The sequence below is a fragment of the Zalophus californianus genome, chromosome 17 (assembly GCF_009762305.2).
Source record: "Zalophus californianus isolate mZalCal1 chromosome 17, mZalCal1.pri.v2, whole genome shotgun sequence".
NCBI classification, from domain to species: Eukaryota; Metazoa; Chordata; class Mammalia; order Carnivora; family Otariidae; genus Zalophus; species Zalophus californianus.
This window is the reverse complement of record NC_045611.1, coordinates 51,523,614-51,543,808: the sequence shown is the minus strand read 5'-3', so window position 1 is coordinate 51,543,808 and position 20,195 is coordinate 51,523,614. Positions and strand designations below refer to the sequence as shown.

The 20,195-nt window shown below is 55.0% G+C and overlaps 3 protein-coding genes across 6 annotated transcripts in view; 1 reads left to right on the top strand and 2 right to left on the bottom strand.

Annotated features, from left to right (window-relative positions):
* The first annotated feature begins 55 nt into the window (after positions 1-55).
* BBC3 (BCL2 binding component 3) lies at positions 56-8,951 on the top strand. Of its 2 annotated transcripts, none has more exons than XM_035725121.1 (4): positions 56-167; positions 3,866-4,154; positions 5,607-5,797; positions 7,849-8,951. In XM_035725121.1, the coding sequence occupies exons 2-4, from the start codon at positions 3,881-3,883 to the stop codon at positions 7,963-7,965; spliced, it is 582 nt and encodes a 193-aa protein (XP_035581014.1). In that variant the 5' UTR covers positions 56-167; positions 3,866-3,880; the 3' UTR covers positions 7,966-8,951. The 2 variants fall into 2 exon arrangements, with proteins under 2 accessions (XP_035581014.1, XP_027474763.1); XM_027618962.2 differs by lacking the exon at positions 56-167 and adding an exon at positions 1,093-1,364.
* Positions 774-3,882, bottom strand: LOC113936337 (basic proline-rich protein-like). The gene is made up of 2 exons (XM_027619389.1): positions 3,845-3,882; positions 774-1,914 (listed from the first exon to the last, which is right to left on the bottom strand). Exons 1-2 carry the CDS (start codon positions 3,880-3,882, stop codon positions 774-776), a joined length of 1,179 nt encoding a protein of 392 aa, XP_027475190.1.
* A 7,013-nt stretch (positions 8,952-15,964) lies between the features above and the next one.
* The window catches only part of SAE1 (SUMO1 activating enzyme subunit 1), a 76,952-nt gene continuing 72,721 nt past the window's right edge, over positions 15,965-20,195 (bottom strand). For all 3 annotated transcript variants that reach the window (XM_027619899.2, XM_027619901.2, XM_027619900.2), the window contains one exon: positions 15,965-17,033. In XM_027619899.2, the coding sequence (XP_027475700.1) occupies positions 16,941-17,033 (93 nt within the window). In that variant the 3' untranslated portion in view covers positions 15,965-16,940. The remainder of the gene's footprint in view (positions 17,034-20,195) is intronic.

Below are 20,195 nucleotides of genomic sequence, written 5' to 3'. Positions count from 1 at the left end.
AGGGTGCGAGCACGTCAATGCAGGGGCTGCCCGGGCATGTCCGGTCAGGTGCCAGGGGTTTCCTTCTTGCCCTGAGTCCCCTGCCAGATTTGTGGCGAGTGTGGCCAGGTGTGCTTGCTCCAGAGTGTGTCCCCGTCAGTGGGCCAGTTACCAGGAACCTGTTACAGGTGTGCTTTGTGACTGCTGGGGGGTCAGTTTTTGTTTATGTCTGACTTGATCTGTGTCCATGAGGGTCAGTTTCTGACAGTTGTAATGTGTCTACTGTGAACTGGCGTGCGTGCGTTTGTGTGTGTCCCTGTAGGAGGGTCACCTAGATCAAGCTGTGTGTCCAGGCGTCCCTGTGACAGGTGTGTGTGTGTGTGTGTGTGTGTGTGTGTGTGTGTCCTGAGAAGCTCTCAGCCTCAGCCCGTGACTGCGTGTGTGCTGGGGGGGTACCTGCTCCGTGGCAATGTTTGTGAACACAGTTTGTGGGTCCCCGTGTGCTCATCAGTGTGGGTGTTTGTGCAACACAGCCCCCTTCCTTGTGTCAGTCGGCGTGTCCCTGGGGCCGTCTCAGCGAGCCGGTCTCTGTATTTGTGAGCGTGTGCCCCAGTCAGCGTGTGAGTTTGCACATCCCCGCCCCGGTCCAGGGTGTGCTTTTGTGCAAGTGTGGCCGAGCGCCTGTGAGTCGGCTTGTCGCCGTGGCCCTGTCAGCACGTGACTTTGTGTACCCTGGAGCGCCAGTCGGTCAGTCTGCGTACACATCTCTACGCGCCTGTGTCTGTGGGTCCCAGTCAGTGTGTCAGTGTGTCAGCGTGTGTGTCCGGCTGTCCCGCCGGCCGGGCCGCCCGCGTCCGCACGCCTCGGTCCTTCCCGCCGCGGGCCGGGCCGGGCCCCGCCCCGCCCCCGACTGCAGGGAAACCCCCGCGCGGAGGTAGGGGGGCGCGGCGCGCGCCTGCAAGTCCCGACTTGTCCGCGGCGGGCGGGCGGGCGGGCGGGGCCGTGGCGTCACGCGGGGGCGGGGCGTGGGACCCGCCGGGCGGGGGCGGGGCGGGGCGGGGCGGCCGCCGAGCGGGCCGGGGATCCGCCGGGCGGCCTGAGACGCCGCGCGAGCCACATGCGAGCGGGCGCCTGGCGGCGGCGGCGGCAACGACGACAGCGGCGGCCCCAGAATCGGCGGCGGCGGCCACGACGCGGACACGCCTGCAGCCTGAGCGGGAACAGCGGCAGCCACAGCCACAGCAGCCGCCACTGCAGTTAGAGCAGCAGTAGCCGCCGCCGCAGCAGCAGGCGCCGCAGCGAGCGGCGCTCGGCGGGCGCGTCCTCTCGAAGGAAGCCGCCCGCCCCCCCATCACCGCCCCCTCCGGCGTGTTCATGCCCCCGGGGTGAGTGTGCGCACCCCGAGTGCCCACCGGCCGCGATTGGCCAGGCCGGGTGGGCTCCCTGGAGGAGGTGGCAGGAGTGCGCTGGGAGAGCAGTGGGGGCACGCTGCATCCCCACACCCGTGCCTCCCTCTGTCCCCACCCTCCATCCCACGAACGACCCTGGGTTGGGGTCGCTGGGCGGGAGGCACTAAGGGTCCGGGAGCGCAGGTGCCTCAGCGGTCTGGCGGGTTTGTTTACAAACAATGGGGGTGCGGGCTCGGCAGCGCCCCCTGGCGGCCAGTGCGGGCCCGGGGAAGTGAGTCGACCCCGACTGCCCCGGCCCCCGCAGTCCGGGAGGGGCGCGTGCGGGGTGGGGGGGGGCGGCTTGTCGGGGCGGCCACACCCCAGGCGCGCGCCCGCTGGGGGCGGCGACAGGGGGCGGCTCGCGGGCCGTGGAGTCTGCGGCTCCTGCGGGCGGGGGCTGCGCCCCAGCAACAGCCGGTTATTGGCCCCTCGCTCGCCTGGCGGGCGGGGCAGGCGCACGTGGCGGCGGCGGGGTGGGGGGGGTGTGCTGTGACAGCAGAGGGGGGCGTCTGGGCCCGCCGTGGGAGCGCGCGTGTGCGGGGTTGTGGATCTGCAGGTGTCTCGCCTGGGTGTGTGCGTGTGTCTGGCTCCGAGTTTGTGCTGGGGTCTGCGGGGGGTGGTGGTGTCAGTCCAGGGGAATGTTGGGGCTGCGGCCCGTCGGGGTGTGTGCGAGTCCCCATGTGTGTTTGTGTGAGGTTCTGTGTATGCCGTGCCCGAGGGGCGGGTGCTGTTTATGTGTGGTATACCTGTGTGTGTGTGTGTGTGTTGTGTGCTCTGTGAGAGTTGTCTGTGTGTGCTGTTTGGGGTGATTCTCTGGGTCTGTGTTGCCTGCGTGGGCTCCAGTGTATGGTTGGAGTGTTTGTGTGTTGCTTGAGTGAGCTGTGTCTGAGGGTCTATATGTGTGTGTCTTGCCCGATGTGCTGTGTTTGTGTGTGCTTGTGTGTCTTGACTGTGTGTACTGTCTGTGTGTATCTCCAGGGCATGGGTCTCAGCTAAGCGTTTGTGATGGTGTGCCTGCTGAATGCAACCTCTGTTTTCTGTCCAGGTGCGTGTGTGAGTTCTGTGTGTGTGTGTGTGTGTGTGGTGGGGGGGGGTGTCTCGGTCTGTGTTTGGCTTGTGTGTCTGGCATCCGCGTCTGGGAATTGAGGATCTCAGCTCTGTGGGGTCTGTGCAGTGGTCAGTGGGTGTTGCTGGCAGTCTCTTGTAGTGTGGGGCTGTGTCTGAGCCTCTGTGTGTGTGTGTGTGTGTGTGTTGAGTCTGAGGGGCTTGTCTCTGTGATCCGCTGGCTCATGTGTGTCATGTGGGCTGCGTGTGTGGAGTGTTTATGTCAGTCACGTGAGACCAGTGTTTTCTGTGGGTGCTCTAGGTGTGCGCGCCGCCACTGCTGTGTAGGATTAGAGTTCGCTGGGCTGTGTGCGTGTGTGCGTGTGTGTCCGGGGCTCACAGTTGGTGATGGTGCTTTGAGGTTGGCGGAGAAGGGTGAGTTGATGTCTGCTCTTTTGCATCTGTGTGTCGTTGCTGGTGTGAATGGTGATGCATCTGGGTCTGATGACAGGAGTCCGTGTGTGCCCACTGTACATATGTCCTGGGGTCTGAGAGTTGGTGACCCGGGGGGGGCGTGTTTTGGGTGTGTTGGCCTGCGTGTGTCCATGGATGTCCATTTGGTATTGATATTTGTGTAAGTCCTGAGGTGTGCAGGTCTGACCTCGTGGGTGTGTATGTGGGGGGGGAGGGGCATGTGTGTTGGAGAAGTGTGCCAGTGCCCATGTAGTGTGTTTTTGTGTTTGTGATGGCTGCATTGTGTGTGTGTGTGTGTGTGTGTGTCCTGTATTGGGTACCACTATCCGAGACTGGAACCTGTGCAAACGGGAGATGAGGGGGGAGGTCAGGCTGGCCAGTCCTGAGTGAGTCCTTCCATGTGTGACGTGTACCCTTCGCACCTCCCCCCACCCCACAACTCGTCTTTGCCATTTGGGTCCCGCATGAGTCCCTGTGTGTGCGCATCACTGTGTTCCGGAAGTTAGACCCACCAGCCCATGCCCTGGGTGACTCCCAGGCTGGGTGAGTTTGTGTTTTGAGGCTGTCTCCCCTGCTACATACACACACCTGACAGACTCCTCCATCTGGGTCCTGTGTGAGCCCTTGGGCTTGCTGTGAGAGCCGTCCTGTGCCTCTTTCCTTGTCCGTCGTGTGCATGGGAGGCTGTCCCCACCTGGGCGGCCCTGCGTCAGACCGTCGGTGGGCATGTGTCTTGTGGGGCCATCACACCCGCCTACAGTGCCCCATCTGGGCCCTGTTTGTTGTGGGAGCCTTCCCTGCACCCCAGATGTGCAGGAGTGGGGGTGTCCTGTGTACCCCAGGTAGGAGGTGTGTATTGTGGGGCCCTGGTGCCCCCGGCACTGCCCGGCTGACCGCACCCCTCTCCCCCTGTCCTGCAGGCCTCAGGGAGCGCCATGGCCCGAGCACGCCAGGAGGGCAGCTCCCCGGAGCCCGTAGAGGGCCTGGCCCGCGACGGCCCGCGCCCCTTTCCCCTCAGCCGCCTGGTGCCCTCGGCCGTATCCTGCGGCCTCTGCGAGCCCGGCCTGCCCGCCGCCCCCGCCGCCCCCGCCCTGCTGCCCGCTGCCTACCTCTGCGCCCCCACCGCCCCGCCCGCCGTCACCGCCGCCCTGGGGGGCCCCCGCTGGCCTGGGGGTCCCCGCAGCCGGCCCCGAGGCCCGCGCCCCGACGGTGAGTGCCGCCCCGCGCCGGCGCCCCGGGATGATGGGATCCAGGAAAGAGACACTGAGGAACTGGAGAAGTGGGAGCGAGTGGGGGGAGGTGGCGAGCCGGCCGGGCCACAGGGAGGGTGTGGCCAGTGTGGTCTTTGTGTTGCAAGAAGCAGGAAGACGGAGTGGGAGGCTGGGGGTGGGGGGAGGCCGAGTGGGAAGTCCCTCCTGGAATCTGACTGCAGTCTCCGAGTTGCAGCCCACGGCCTTTTCCGGGCCCGGGGCAGCAGCTGTTTCCCAGCCCCCCTCCCCTAGTCTGGGTCTCCTTAACCTCCCCGAGGACTGTAGTTGGAGAGAGCGTGGGCAGAGCGAGGGGACTGTCACTTCAGGACTTGGGGGGGGGCGGTTGGCCTTTTGCCTTTATCTGCATCTCTGGCCAGGGCCGCCCCTCTCCGCAGTCCGGGAGGAGGAAGGAGAGGGGGAGGGGCCATTGTGTGGGGAAAGTGGGGGTGGGGGAGGCGAGAGTGGGAAAGTGAGTCTTGGGGAGGGAAGGGTTAAAGGTCCCCTGCCGGATGGGCTGTTAACCCTGTGGTGCCCTGCTAGCCCCATCCCGGCGAGCACGCTCGGTGGCAGGGAAGATTGTCCTGCTCTCCCTCTCCACCCCAACCCCTCACCTTGTCCCTGGAGCCCACGGAGGGCAGGGGAGAGAAAACTTCCCTGGCTGGGTTCCCTGGCAGCGGGGGCAAGAGGGGCCCCGATTTCAAGACCACAGGCCTAGGTGTGGAAACTGAGGCCCCGACTTTAGGCCTTAGGATCCCTCTCACCAGGACCTGGTGTGACTGGAGAGAGGCAGAGACTGCGGGTGGCTCAGAAGGGGGTGGGGCAGGAAGGCATCTCCCGAATCCCAGCCCCCCAGGGCCCGGGCTCGCTCGGAGGCAGCCAGTCTGGCCTTCTGGTCTCCGTGCCCCTGCCACATCCGGGGGTGTGGCTTCACTGTGGTTGGACACCAGAGGGCAGGAGACCTGAGGCTTGTGACTGGGTGTAGTCAGTCGCCGTATCCCTATGTGACCTTGGGCCACTTCTTAGGGTGGGCCTCAGTTTCCCCATCTGTCAAATGGAGCCGGCAAAATTTGGTCCCGTTTTGGAATAGTTGGGTCGGATAAGAGGGAGGACTTCCAGACTAACATGGGTAGTGGGGTGGTAGCTGGCTAGGCAGGTAACCCCCAGAGAGGCCTCCCCAGGACCTCTTCATGCTTTCTGGTGCCTGGGGAGCCGAAGCTGAGAAATCTGGCTTTAGGAGGGGAGAAACGGAATCGGCAGAAATGAGGCGGGGAGCAGAAAGGAAATCGGGAGGCTGGAAAAGGGAGAAGCGGGCTCTGGCTAATTAGTCCCTCGGGGCCACCTCAGTGCCTACAAGGGGTGGTGGGTGCTGACCACGCCCCCCTCCTTCCCCCGCCCCCCCGTCTTTTCCCAGGTCCTCAGCCCTCGCTCTCGCCGGCGGAGCAGCACCTGGAATCGCCGGTGCCCAGTGCCCCGGGGGCCCTGGCGGGCGGCCCCACCCAGGCAGCCCCGGGAGTCCGGGGGGAGGAGGAGCAGTGGGCCCGGGAGATCGGGGCCCAGCTGCGGCGGATGGCGGACGACCTCAATGCGCTGTACGAGCGGCGGGTGAGTGCTGGGGGCGGGGTAGACGGCAGGTGGGACTTCCCGCCCAGGAGGGGGCTGCGGGCGGGCCCCGCCAGATGTGCGGCAGCTGCTGCCCGGCGCGGCGGGGTCGCGCTGGGGACATGCAGGTGGGAGGGGCGGCGGGCCCGCGGACCTGCCGAAGGGCCCGCGCCGCGGCTGGCACAGGCCGGGCGAGGGCCGGGACTGCCTCAAGTGCCGCGGCGCGCCCGGGGCCCGCGGCCGCGGGGACTGAGGGCGGCGCTCCGCGGAGCGACTCATATATCCCGGGCTATTTATAGCCGGTGAGTCAGCAGCGGCGGCGCGGCCGCACCCGCCCCTCCCACCCGCCGGCGCGCGCGGCCCGCAGCGCGCCTTACAGCTTCCCGGGCGGCGGGGGCGGGCCCTGGAGCCCCGCCCCCGCGGTAGGCCCCGCCCCCAGCCCACGCCTCGGCCTCTCGTTAAAAGAAAATCCTTGAAGCCTATGTCGTAGAACAGAGAATAAGTATCAGGGCGCCGACCACCCAGCTCTGTCCAAATCTGAACATTACACCCGCAGTGCTTGCTTATTGAAAGACACAAAACCCGGATGTTGTCAAGCCCCTTGTTCTCCTCTCTGACCTCTCCTCCTCCCCCTTTCCAAAGGACTCCTCTCAAGTGGGCATGTCCCCTGACTCCGCAGGTGTTGATTCTTTTACTACCTATTTATCAGGCCACAAACAATGCTTAGGTTTGCGGGATGTTTTTGGCTTCATATACGTGGTGTGTCCCTCTCCAAACTTTTTCCCCCTGTATTAGGCTTTGAGACTGATCCATGTGGGCAAAGCAGGTTTTAGTTCCTGCATTTTCCCTGCTATGTAGCATTCTATTGGCTCAACACATAGTATCCTTGCTCATTTTCTCATTGATGAATATTTAGGATTTAAAAAAAGAATGCTCAAATTTCATTGGCGGGTTTTTTTGTTTTGTTTTGTTTTGGTTTTTGTCTCTTTCCAATGATGCACATCTGCAGAGCACTTGTACCTCTGGAGTAGCTACCTGGGTGTTCTGTCCGCCTCAGCTTTACTAGATAGTTGCTAGCTTGCTCACAGAGATGACTGTGCTGGGCGGCACCCCTCAGCAGTGAGACATTGGCAGGCTTTCCAACTAATGCCATTCTGATGTGCCCCCTTTGCTACCTCCTGGTTGCAAGAGTTGGTGGGGAGTGATGAGAGGGTGGGGATTGGTACAAGGCATCCCACAGCCTGGCACCCACTAGGATCATCAGGATGGTTTATCTGACTTTGTTCTCATCTGTCAGAGGAGTTTCTCATCCTTTCACGGGGATGAGACTAGGTGGGCCCTGCTTATTAGCAGCGGGCCTGGCCATGCACTCAGGATAGGGGGTGGGAGAGTGCTACAGCTTACCTTTAATTCCTACTGGTGGGGAGTCTTTTCTTCTATGTGGCTTCCTTCGTTCTCACTTGCCTAGCAATTTGGAACTGAGGGGGTCCTAGAGGCCACCCCAAGCCTTCATCCTGTTGCTGGAAAGAGGGCAGGGGTTAGTTTGGCTGGATATACTTCTGAGCAGCCTCAGCACAGAAGGTGAACTGTGGTTCCCAGGGCCTGTCCTTCCACAGATCATTCTAGAATCACTGAGACTATGGGCTCCCCGCTCCCTTCTCTCTCACTTCCCAGCCTTTGAGCGGAGGGCAGGACAGGCCGCCATCCAGCCTCCCCACCCCCGCCCCGCAACCCCCCAGCCCTGGCTGACTTTGGTTGGGAGACTAGGGGAGCACTTGCTGGGCGCAGGCACTGTGCTGAGGGCATTCGGTCCGCATCCTCTCCGTCCTGTTTTGTTCTAGATGAGGTTGCTGTCCTCAAGGTGACGACGTGGGCCCAGGTGGTGGGAGGAGCTGGGATTTGGACCCAATCAGCAGTAATAGTACCTACCGCTGAGGGTTGGGGGAGAATGTAGGACGGTGCCTCCCTCCTCGCTGCCCTTGGGCCTAACCACCCATGTGCCCGGGTCCCCCTGTGGCACACCCACCCTGACTTCCTCTTCTCCCTCTCCCTAGAGACAAGAGGAGCGGCAGCGACACCGCCCCTCACCCTGGAGGGTCCTGTACAATCTCATCATGGGACTCCTGCCCTTACCCAGGGGCCGCGGAGCCCCGGAGATGGAGCCCAATTAGGTGCCTGCAGCCGCCCGGTGGACGTCAGGGACTTGGGGGGCAGGACCCTCCCACCTCCTGATGCCCTGGCCAGCGCGGGGGACTTTTTCTGCACCATGTAGCATACTGGACTACCAAGCCCTGCCTGTCCCAGGGGCAGGCCAGGGCAGCCACTCCAGCCCCAGCCCCGGCCTAGCCTGGGTGCACTGATGGGAGATGTGGACTCCTGGGTCCCTGGCTGGGAAGCCAGGGGAGAGAGGGCTGACGGACTCAGCGTCTGAAGGCAGCGGTGACAGAGAGGGTGGGGACGGAGCTGCCCGCCTCTGCCGCCCACCACCATCTCAGGAAAGGCTGCTGGTGCTGGCTGCCCGTTCCAGCTGCAGGGGTGACACTGGGGGGGAGTCTCCCTCCCAGTGCTCCTTCACTTTGGGCCTGGCCTCAGGCCCCTGGTGCTTCCCCCCCTCCTCCTGGGGAGGGGGCCCATGAAGAGCAAATGAGCCAAACGTGACCACTAGCCTCCTGGAGCCAGAGAATGGGGTGGGTCTGATGGCTACCCCAGCCCAGCGCCCAGCCATCTTCCCTGAGCCAGCCGGCGGGTGGTGGGCATGCCTGCCTCACCTTCATCTGGGGGTGGCCAGGAGGGGCCCAGACTGTGAATCCTGTGCTCTGCCCGTGACCACCCCCCGCCCCCATCAATCCCATTGCATAGGTTTAGAGAGAGCACGTGTGACCACTGGCATTCATTTGGGGGGTGGGATATTTTGGCGGAAACCGCCCCAGCCTTAGTCCCCAGGGCGAAGCGCTGGGGGGAAGACGGGGAGTCAGGGAGGGGGGGAAATCGCAGAAGAGGGAGGAGTCTGGGAGCGGGGAGGGATGGCCCAGCCTGTAAAATACTGTATATGCGCTGCTGTAGATACCGGAATGAATTTTCTGTACATGTTTGGTTAATTTTTTTTGTACATGATTTTTGTATGTTTCCTTTTCAATAAAATCAGATTGGAACAGTGGATACTCTTTCTGCTTTCTTTCCCCACTGCCTGGTCGGGTCCAAGTCTCTGTGACCTCTATCTGGGATGAGGTAGGAGGTGGGAGAGGTGGTCCACAGAGCACACCTGGCTGTCCAGCTGTATCCAAAGGGAGGCTAAGGAGCACGGGTGCCACTGTATACACCCAGCCCTCATGCCTCCCTACACAACTCCCATTAAAAGCAAAGCCCCATCCAAGTACTAACCAGGCCCGACCCTGCTTAGCTTCCGAGATCAGACGAGATCAGGCGCGTTCAGGGTGGAAGGGAAAAATGAAACGGGGGAAATCGGAGGGGGAGATGAACCATGAGAGACGATGGACTCTGAGAAACAAACTGAGGGTTCTAGAGGGGAGGGGGGTGGGGGGATGGGTTAGCCTGGTGATGGGTATTAAAGAGGGCACGTATTGAATGGAGCACTGGGTGCTATACGCAAACAATGAATCATGGAACACTACATCAAAAACTAATGATGTATGGTGATTAACATAATAAAATTTAAAAAAAAACTTGTTTACTGGACAACAAAAAAAGCAAAGCCCCGTGAGGGCAGGGCTTTGTTTTGTCACGTTTAAGAGTTTAAGTCATCTCCACACCCAGCGTGGGGCTCGAACTCATAAGCCTGAGATCAAGAGTCCCACACTCCTCTCACGGAGTCAGCCGGGCCCCCCAAGGGCAGAGGGGTGGGTTTCTTTGGTGCTTTATCCTCACTGGATAAAGTATGTTCTGGAAGCTCCACATTTACTTAATGAATGACCTAGAACTTCTTCAGAAGCACCACCACGAGGAGTCCTGGGGCACATGTTGGGAATGAGGCTGATCTTGTCCCCGCCCTCATGGAGGGAGAGCATCTCAAGCTAAGATCAAACTGGGGCTTCACCCATGCGGCTGCCCTAAGGCCGAACACGCCGCCTGGCATAAGCCTGTGGTTAATTAATATAAGAAGGGGAGCTCCTACCGTTATCTTCCTGAAAACAGGGCAAGCGGGCAAATGCTTTCCTTATGCCCTCTCCTACACGACTGGCGCAGACACAGGTTTGGAACCCAGCTCTGGCCCTTCTGGTAGTCCTCACTGGAAGAGGGGAAATTCAGGGGAAAGGGCCCTTCTAAAAGATCAGGGTAGGGGTGCCTGGGTGGCTCAGTCGTTAAGCGTCTGCCTTTGGCTCAGGTCATGATCCCGGGGTCCTGGGATCGAGCCCCATGTCAGACTCCCTGCTCAGCGGGAAGCCGGCTTCTCCCTTTCCCACTCCCCCTGCATGTGTTTCCTCTCTCGCTGTGTCTCTGTCAAATAAAGAAATAAAATCTTAAAAAAAAAAAATCAGGGTAAACGGGCATGATCACTTTGGAAAGGAATTTGGCAAAAGCTTGTCAGGCAGAGGACGCGCCTATCTATGCCAGCAATCGCCTTCCTGGGTGTCCTCCCTTAGAAGTGCATGTGCGCAAGTGTCCAAGGGTTGGCAACTCCCTAAAGTCTCCAACAGCAGTCGAAAGGGTCTCAAGTCTGCTCTAGACATGCAACAGAACAACAGCGGGTAGCTGGAATAAACTAGAACTCTACAAATAAACAACAAATAACAGTGAGAGAAAAAAAAAAAAGCAAGTGGCAAAATGATGGCAGGTACCTGGGTGTTTTTTATATTTTTCTTCATATTTTCCATCAGGGCTTAAATGCTGCACACAGAGGCCAAGGCCCCTGGCCAGTGGGGGCGTTCACACCCAGCTGTCCGAAGCCCAGCAGAGGATGCTTCCTACTCGGGCAACCGACGGCTTCTCCTTTCCAGTAACCATTCATCGAATTACTGATATGGCTGAATTAGGTCTATAGATTTTAGTATTTGTTTTCCCTTTTCATTCTGGTTTCCTCTCTCCTGCCTTCTCTTGGATTATTTGAACGCTTTTTCCGGTTCTTTGAGGTTTCGCTCTCGGCAGTTCAGTCTTTAGTACTGCACACACGCATACCTCTTTCTTGGTCTATTCAGAGTCCGTATCGTACCACTTCACTTCCACTGTAGAATCCGCCATCGCTCAGGCCATGGGTCCTTTCCACTCCTCCCACCATTTTGTGCTGTCGTTGTTGTCACATGACCTGAGCCGAAGGCAGACGCTTAAATGACTGAGCCACAAAGGCACCCTTTAACTTTTGCTTTAAAATCATAATAGATTTCAAAGAAATGAAGAGACCAGATAGTCTTTAGCAATCTTTCCCCGCTGGATTACCATTTCTTCGATGCAGACTGAAGTTCCAAGTTTCTCCTGGGATAATGTCCCGAAAGCCTGAAGAACTTCCATTAGCATTTTGTATAGTGTATTTCTGCCAGTGACAAGTTCTCTTGTCTTTTTACTTGTTTTCACTGGTTTTAGAATTCTGGGGTTGACAGTTTTCTTTCAGCCTCTTGACGATGTTGTTTCGCTGTCTCTGGTCTCCGTTTCTGGAGAAATCCAGGATTACCCGAATCATGGTTGCCCTGCTTGTAATGTGTTGTTTTTGTCAGGCTGCTTTCAAGACTTTATTAAAAAAATCTTTGCCTCTTTTTTAGACTGGATAATTCCTATTAATATTATTTCCAGTGCACAAAAGTCTCTCATCCCCATTCTATTAGGTCTACCAGTGGATCTTTAAAATTGCAGATACTGTATTTTCGGTGTTAGAACACCCATTTTGTTAACATCTTCTATTTCTCTGCTGAGACTTGTCAACATTACACAGGTGTTTTCCTTTTACCTCAGTGAGCATAGTTGTAATAACTACTTTAAAGTCCTTGCCTGCTAACTCCAACACTTGGATGTCTTTTTGTTTTGTTTTAACGTAGGCTCCACGCCCAACATGGGGCTTGAACTCACGACCCCAAGATCAAGAGTTGCATGCTCTACCCACTGAGCCAGCCAGGCGCCCCCCCCAACACTTGGGTTCTCTTGGTCATCTTGTCTTTTCCCTTGAGAATGAGTCCCATTTCCCTAATTCTATGTATATTAGGTAATTTTGCATTGTGTCCAGATAGTACGTTAACATTGTAGACATTCTGGATTCTGTTATATTCCTCCAAAGAAATGTGAGAGTTCCTGTGGGGATATTTGTATTTGCTAGACTCAACCTGCTGCAGCGGGTGACAGTATAAATCCGGATTGCTTCAGTCCTCCTTGGAGTTGGCCCCACACATCCATAGCCTGGTGGTCAGCTAGAGACTTGGGCTGAATCTATACATGTCAATTGGGGGGAGGGAACTTCCCTCGCACTCTCCGTTCCAGCTGCTGTGGTTCCCTGAGGCTCTGTCCTCTGGTTCTTCAGGCCAGTAAGACAGCTGGTTTTCTACCTGATTTTTGGCTGCCTGGTGCAGTGCCAGAGGCTGCAACCCACCCTCGGGCTAACACTGTAGAAAACTGAACACACACCAGAAAACTCATCCTGTGGTGGGCTTTTCCTGCAACTTCCAACTCGCCCTCTCCCCCAAATCCACCTGCTTTTGATCACTCTCCAGAGCCTTCCAGCAGTTTTGGGGGTTTTTTTGTTTTTGGTATTTTGTCTAGAATATATAGTTTATTTGCAGGGGTGTGGTTGCCTGTTAGAAGCATACTCCACCACACCAGAAACAGAGCTTCTGTATTTTTTTAGTAGACCTAGACCGATTATTTTTTCAGGATTGAAAGGGGGGAACCCTACTCTACTATCCAGGGTAGATGGAAAGAGTCAGAGATCCAGGGACAAAGTCGGAGATGGCCATATTTTATTAGCAAAGTCCAAAGGGCTCCTAATAAAACAAGAGAAGGGATCAGTTGTTCCAGGAGGAAAGGAAACATCTAAAGTCATCTCTGTTGGCCTTCTCTCTTAGAACTAAGGTGCTGAGTGGTCCCACGGCTTGGCAAAGTGGACACTCAGAGCACCTGGCAAATGAGGTCCAGAGCCGAACCTCTGCCACAGGCAAACTGTGCCCCCTCTAGCCAACTAATCCCCAACTTGAACCGGCATCCCTCACCCATCTCCAGTAATCCCACCCTGCAATGGTTGCTTCTGGAAGGGAGAGATTTACTTTTCATTGTTTATGTTGTTTTTTCCTTCCTCAAAAACTATGACTGCGTGTCTCGGTAAACCTTTCAATTCTGCACTACACACACCTATTATCTATCCAGACAACAAATGACATGTAAAAATGCTACCATGCTACTCTTTCAGAAGGAAGCAACATCTCAAATGCACTTATATACTCTATAACCTCGGCCTCGGGCTTTGGGGAGTCTTTCCCAAGCGTGTGCAAAGGAAACCAGCTCAATGTCACTCAACAGCAGACTGATTAAATAGCTTATGGTTCATCTGTGGTTTTGGAATTCAATGCACAATGCACTGACAAGGATCTCCAAAACATAGTGAGAAAAAGCAAGTTGCAGGAAAAGTTATGCACAATAGCAGCTAACATGGAGCAACTTCTACTCAAAAGAATGTATTCATTCAATTCCCACATTAACAGAGGAATGTACTATTAACCCATTTTACACATGGGGCAATGGAGGCACAAAAAGGTCACCTGCCCAAGGTCACATAGCAAGTGGGATAGCCCGGGCTTAAACCTGACAGTTTGGAAAGATTCACTGTCAAAGGCTGCTGAGAGTGACCTCTGGGAGGTATATATGAAAGTGGATACAGCTAACATATCCAAAAAGCATCTCCCATTTCTCTCCAAAATCCTGAGTTTAGCTAGGAAGTCAGCTGCTCCGGCTATGTGGCCGATGTTGAGCTGCCAGGCCCTATGACGCAGTGGGGAGGAGTCTTTTCACCCCTATATATGTATAATGCTTGAATGTTTAACTATGAGCTTAAAAACAAAATCTACCTGCCCCTCTGGATCCAGCTGAAGGCCCTCCCTCAACACCTGGGCCACCTGGGCCTGCCTGTTTTTCAGTGGTGACTACTAAGTCCCAGGACCTTGTGAAGGCAAAGCCCTAGTCGCTAACAAGTAGTGGCGCCACTAAATAAATGTTCCTAAGTGTCTTGCGGAGAAGTCTTCCCCATCAGCCCACATTCCGTGCCTTACTTGTTGGATCAGGCTGTTCCCTCATCTGCAGTGTGAGCACGACAACAGCATCGACTCCCATGGGGCTGCTGTGAGGATTCAAGCAATTAAGCCAAAGTGCAAGTATTCTGAAAGGTACCAGGCAGGTAAGTGTGAGTATGTTAGCTATTATTAAACTCTTTTGACTTGCCAACTCCAACCTAAGCCTCCATTTTTCCATCTGCAAAGGGCAAATAGGACATAACCTCAACAGATACACACACCAAAAAATATGCAAGAAACTGACTAAAAGGGTCTGTGCTGCAAAGGGAAACCACAGAATGTGGGGCTCTGATGGGACCAAGAGCTTTTTATTGTAGTTTTTTACCTTTGCGTGTATTATTTATTTTTTGAGTAGTACCTGTTCCACTAGAATGTTCTGAGGCTTCAACTTAACAGAGTTTGGCTACGACACATCATACACAGACAATATTCCACAGACAACATAAGTGGGGTATGGAGTGGAGAAACCTGGCAGCCCCAAAGACAGCCCACTTCCTTTCATTTGGTAACTCTAGCATCCCTAAAGTATTTGTTACCTTCACAGATTAGATCCTCCTTCCCAAGTAGCTACGTATCTCCTGGAGGTATTAGAAACCACAGGATGATCACTGTGCTCTTCCTGGAGACGTGGGGAAATCTATTTTTATGATAATATTAAAACATGTAATATGGGAGAATATGAAATTTGAAGAAATGAGAATAAAGACAGTTCTTGCCTGGGGCTGGCAGCTTCCAGCACCCACCCCAGATTCCCAAGGGGTCTTTTCCAGATGATTCAATTTCTGCCATGAAAGGTACAGGGGTGGAAAAGTTTGAGAAGCTTCAGAGAAGTTTCTATGATAATTTTGTTTTTAACCATCCAGACCCTCCTGCTCCCCCTTGTGACCAAGGCCCCACACTGCAAAGTAGAAGGGTGTAGTTGGCTCAAAATGTCCAAGAAAGGGTGAGATTCATGCATTGATAAAAACACTGCCCTTGGGCGCCTGGGTGGCTCAGTTGGTTAAGCGACTGCCTTCGGCTCAGGTCATGATCCTGGAGTCCCGGGATCGAGTCCCGCATCGGGCTCCCTGCTCGGCAGGGAGTCTGCTTCTCCCTCTGACCCTCCCCCCTCTCATGTTCTCTCTATCTCATTCTCTCTCTCAAATCAATCAATCAATCAATCAATCAATCAATCTTTAAAAAAACAAACAAACAAAAAAAAACACTGCCCTTGGTGCCCCTGAGTTGACATTGATGGGGTCCAGAAAGGGGCCCCTCCAGAAACACAGTCCTAGCCTCACCTAGGGAGGAGGAGAGGTGAGCAGGAGGGTCAGGGAATAGAGTGCCTCCTCCCTGTGGAGACCCAATTTTTTTTCTTTCCTTTTCTTCTGGAGCAGGACTGAAACAGGAGGAGCGGATTTGTTCAAACTGGCCAGACTCACAGCTCACACAATTTTACAATAAGGAGAAACTCCAGGACGGTGACAAGAACTAGAGCGTGCTCGGGCTGTCGAGTCAAGACAAACCCGGCATCCTGAACCAATGAAAGCTTTGAGCCCTGCCAGCTGTGGGACTTGAGGCACATTACTTAAGTGTCACTTAACTTTAAAATGAGGCCACTGCCCACTCGGACTCTGCACAGTGCCTGCTGCACAGGGGATTCACACAGAAGGCAGCATCAGTATCACATCCTTTACTTCTTTACCGTTAATATAATTCCTGTCACTGAGAATAGCCACTTTTGAACTGAATTAGTCAATAGGCAGTTGGAACCAGAAGCTTCTACGCACTCTAGAATTTGAGCAATCTCTTGTTAGATTACCCAGAAAAACAGTGGCAGGAATGGTGATGGAGGGGAGGAACCCTGAGGCACACTGAAGCATCCAGTGAGATTTCTTTAGGTTAAAAAAGGCCACTGATAGGATCATTCCCTATCACAGGAAGACGTTTGTAATGTGGGGAAAAAAACAAATCCTAAAGCAAATAACTTTATTTCTATCATTCCTTTTTAAAGAACCAAGGGCATATAGAAAATATAAAAAAAACACAAACAGCTGTGACTCAGGGGGGTAAAGGAAGGACTGACACAGCCCTGGAAAGCAACAGCCTCCAGGACAGTCTGAGTTGCATCAGGAAAGGGCGGGGGGGGCTCTGATAAGACAGGCTCCTATGTCCTAGCTTGGGCCCCAAAACATCAGGATCCTCAGGAGGTGGGACCCTGGAACCTGCCTTTTTAAAACAAGTTTTCAAAGTAATGTTCACTTTGCCAGGTCTCGCCCTAATGCCCAAGGGAACTTTGGTAACATTTCCTCTCTTCCAAAATCCAGGCTGAAACCCAACTAATCCTGAACTAAAACTCAAGAACAGCACACCAGATGCCACCTGTTGTTTTTCAGGATCTCAAACTCTGGAGGAAATACATTCCGCCTGCCGTCTTTTCCTCTCTGGGGCACCTGTCTGCATTTGGAACGGTGGCTCCCGCTAGTGTTTCATCAGGCCCAGCCTTACTCCCCACCTGGAGTCATGCTCTTCTCTGTATGACATCAGGCAGGGAGTAAGTCCAAGGAGATGGCAAGAGGATCCTAAGCAACAAGGCATGCTGGCTGCTGGCAGGCGTCTCCTGTGGAAGCCCAGAGGGTTGGCCATGCTATGGCGGCCCCAGGACAGAGGGATGCATCAGAGGGGGCGTTCAGGCGACGGCTGGCAAACAGCCTTCACCAGTGCAGAAAGGGAGACAGCCGGTCCCTATGCCCCTTGCTGAGCAGCTGCTGGTGCTTAGAAGTCACACATCTGTACAAGCTCACTGCTCGCAGGAAATGGTTTGTACTGGTCCAATGGCTCCCCCCAACCCCCCCGCCTGGAGCTGCCTTCAAGGGGGGAGGGGAGAAGGGAGAGGGCACGTGTGGTCGCGCTGCAGGTCAGCGTCTCCAGGGCTGCCAATCTTGGGTTCACTGGGGGCCGAGGCACTCCACAATCCCACTGCCCTTCATGCCATCAAAAAAGAAGAAGTTGTTGTGAGGAGGGTCCCTTTGAGACAGGGCCTGGGAAGAAAAACAAGACAAGGGTTCAGCTCAGATGCTTTCAAAAGGCTAATATGGAGAAAAATGAAAAAGCCCTCAAAAACCAGATCTTCTAACACTCAGCAGCGGTTCTCAACAGAGGTTGATTCTGCTCCCCAGGGGCTCAGTGGCTATGTCAGAGCCACAACTGCAACTGCCCTGTCTCTCTGCGCTGTCCCCAATCACCTGAGCACCTCTGGACAGATCAGTTAGCCTCTCTGAACCCCATTTTCCCCACATAAAATGAAAACAGTACACGTACTGTCCTCGTAGCACTAGGCAGATGCTGTTCCTCACCCATGTGAAACAACGTGTCCCCCCCGCCCCCAGCAGCGCCGTGGGCGAACAGCAGTAATAACTATTCATGCCGATCCGACTGAGAACGGCGGCAGCCCTGACCCCCTGTGGGACACACACTGCTGCAGACACGGCTCTTCCGTGAGGAGACACGCTGCCTGCCTTCGTGTGCACGACGGGCCAGGGCTGGGATCCAGACAGTCTTTGAGATGCTACTTAGCCATGGAAATGGTGATTATCTTGTGGGGTTAACAGCAGCACAGGGCACTTTAACGAAGGGGCCAGACCTCCTGAAATCATGTGCTGAATCGTGTGTGTACATGTGCGTACTGAGAAAGGACTCGCAGGTGTCAGTGAGTTTTCTCAGAGGTTCTTAACTCAAAAAGGGTTGCCATTTAAAGACGAGGACATCGTCCAAGCACGCCACTAGGCCAGGTTTAAAGGCTCCCAGGAGCGCCATGATTGTCATTCATAGGGCGGGACTTCTTTCACAAGGTTAGGAATGCACTCTAGACACCCTGAACTTCTCTTTGAATTGAGCGTCAATCTCAACCTGTTTCTTCCTCTGTAAAATGGGAATTATACCTCCTTCAAGTGGTTATTCAGCCATCCGTCCATGGAAAACTTCTAGAGCATCTACTCTGTGCCAGGTATCAGGAGTCTGAGGCACAGTTAAGACAGAGGCCTGCTTCTCTGGGCTTACATGCAAAATGGCAACTGCACGTGCCTGCTACCGTTTTTGGGGAACATGAGATGCAATCAAGCTTGGAATGCGTCTGGCACATAACAAATTCTCAAAAAGTGGGAGCTGCCATGACTGAGAGGAGCCAGGGATCCCTTACCACGATCTGAGGACCCCAAGCACTCAGCCAGGTGGAAGGGCCCAAGAGCCCACAGTTAGAACTCCCAGACCCCAGAACCCAAGTTACAGGACATGACACAATGGGACCCAGCAGCACTGCTGCTGCTACCATCACCGCTACACTGTAGACAGGGAGGCCTAGCGGAGACAAGAGGAGGAGGACACCTACGGAAGCATGACAGGACAGGGCATGTGGATGGAATATGTGGTGTTTGGAATGATGGAAGGAAGAAAACAAAGAGGATTCGGAGCGAAGAGAGTTACGTTTGCCCTCCATCTCCTAATGTTTACTCATTATGGATGGTCAGATGGTGCTCAGGAGAGAAGTGGGGCTGTGCCACAACCTTCAGATTGTGGGACCCTGGTGTCAGCTGGCTGAAGGCTGAATCGTGTTAAGTAAGGGGTGGGGGGTGGTGGGGACAAGACACCAGGCCATGGGTTGAACACGGGGCAAAAGGTAAAGTGCTTCCCAAGCAAGATGGGGGTAGGGGGAGATTCCAAACACACCCAGCAACCAAGAATGCAGAGTACTCTGGCTGTCTGGGATAAACAGAAACAAGATGCGGGCAACAGCTGTCCCCAGCAGGCAGGAAGGAGGGGGCTGCATTAGAGGTTAGGACTGGGACACGGAGAAGCCACTGCAAACAATGGGGTCAAGGCCAGCCGCCCCGACTCCTAATCTCCATCCCACATTAAATACCCAGGGAGCAGCTTCTTGGTGAGATGCCCCGAGTGAAGCCGAAGGCACAAAGACAGCGCCCGGCTCTACGGAGACAACGTCTGCAGCACGAGGCTGAGCGGTGAAGGGCACAGGCTCAGAGAGCAGACTGCCTGGGCTCAGGTCCTGGCTCCGTCACTTCTCTGCACTGCGGCTCCTCCCTTATGAATCAGGGGTGCTCACAACAGTCCTACCTCGTAGGGCTGTTGTGAGGAAAAGACAAGTGTATCCTTGCATAGGCATTTCAGTAAGTTTTGCTACCGCTGTTGTCACTGTAGGCTACAAAACTGATTTTGTGCCCTTAGGATTCTCCCATCACAGCGCCCCTTCCTCCTGAGTCTGTCCACAGGCGGCCTCAGAATCCTTCTCAACACAGTCTCCTGGGCGGCCACAACTGACTTCTCAGATTGGGCATATAAGCTACAATACAGTCTTAACGAAGCAGAAGGCGTGAGCAAGGACATAGGTGTGGCCATCACATCCCTCTCTTCTTCTCCCTCTGAATCTCCCTGAGGCTCGCCCTACTCCTTAGGATATAGAAAGTTGGATTTAGGGAGAGAATTTGGTCCAGAGAAAAGGATCAGGAAAGAAGAGAGGAAAAAAAAGAACCTTAAAGATGGTAGGACTATCAAATTGAGTCAAATGTCTCCAGAACAAATTTACTGACTTCAAGACAAAGTAGTGAGACCTGGATCTCCAAATGCTCCCCTTAAGCTCAAACACATCATGTAAATGAGCATGGGAAATCATTTAACTAGGCATGAGTCTGCTCCATGAAAGAAAAGGACAAACCATCATTGCAAACCTACTGGAGCAGTCGAGAACCTACAAAAGGCAGATTCGATGTCTCTGGGCAAATATCAAAGTCCCAAAGAAAGTATTTGGGGACATGCTGTAATTCTGACACGGAAATGTTCCAGAAGAGACTCAAAAGGCTGGCTGTGCTAGTTATGTGGTTACACCACATATTCCAAGTGAAATATTTCCCTTCTGAGAGGGACAATGACACCAAACCTAATGTGGTCACAGGTCACCCACTATAGAGCCTTGCGGGGCTCCTGGGACAGTACACATGCTCTACTGGTACTGAATGCCCCCTTCTGAACAACTACCCTTGGTGTGTGCATTACAAGAGGAAGCTCTGATACCATGGCCGTGGACAGAGAAAACCGCATGAAGGAGAAGTTAAGGGCACAGGCTGTGGAGCCCATCTCCGGGCCTCAGTGTCCCCCCGCCTTTAAATGGTGATCATGATAGTATGCACTTC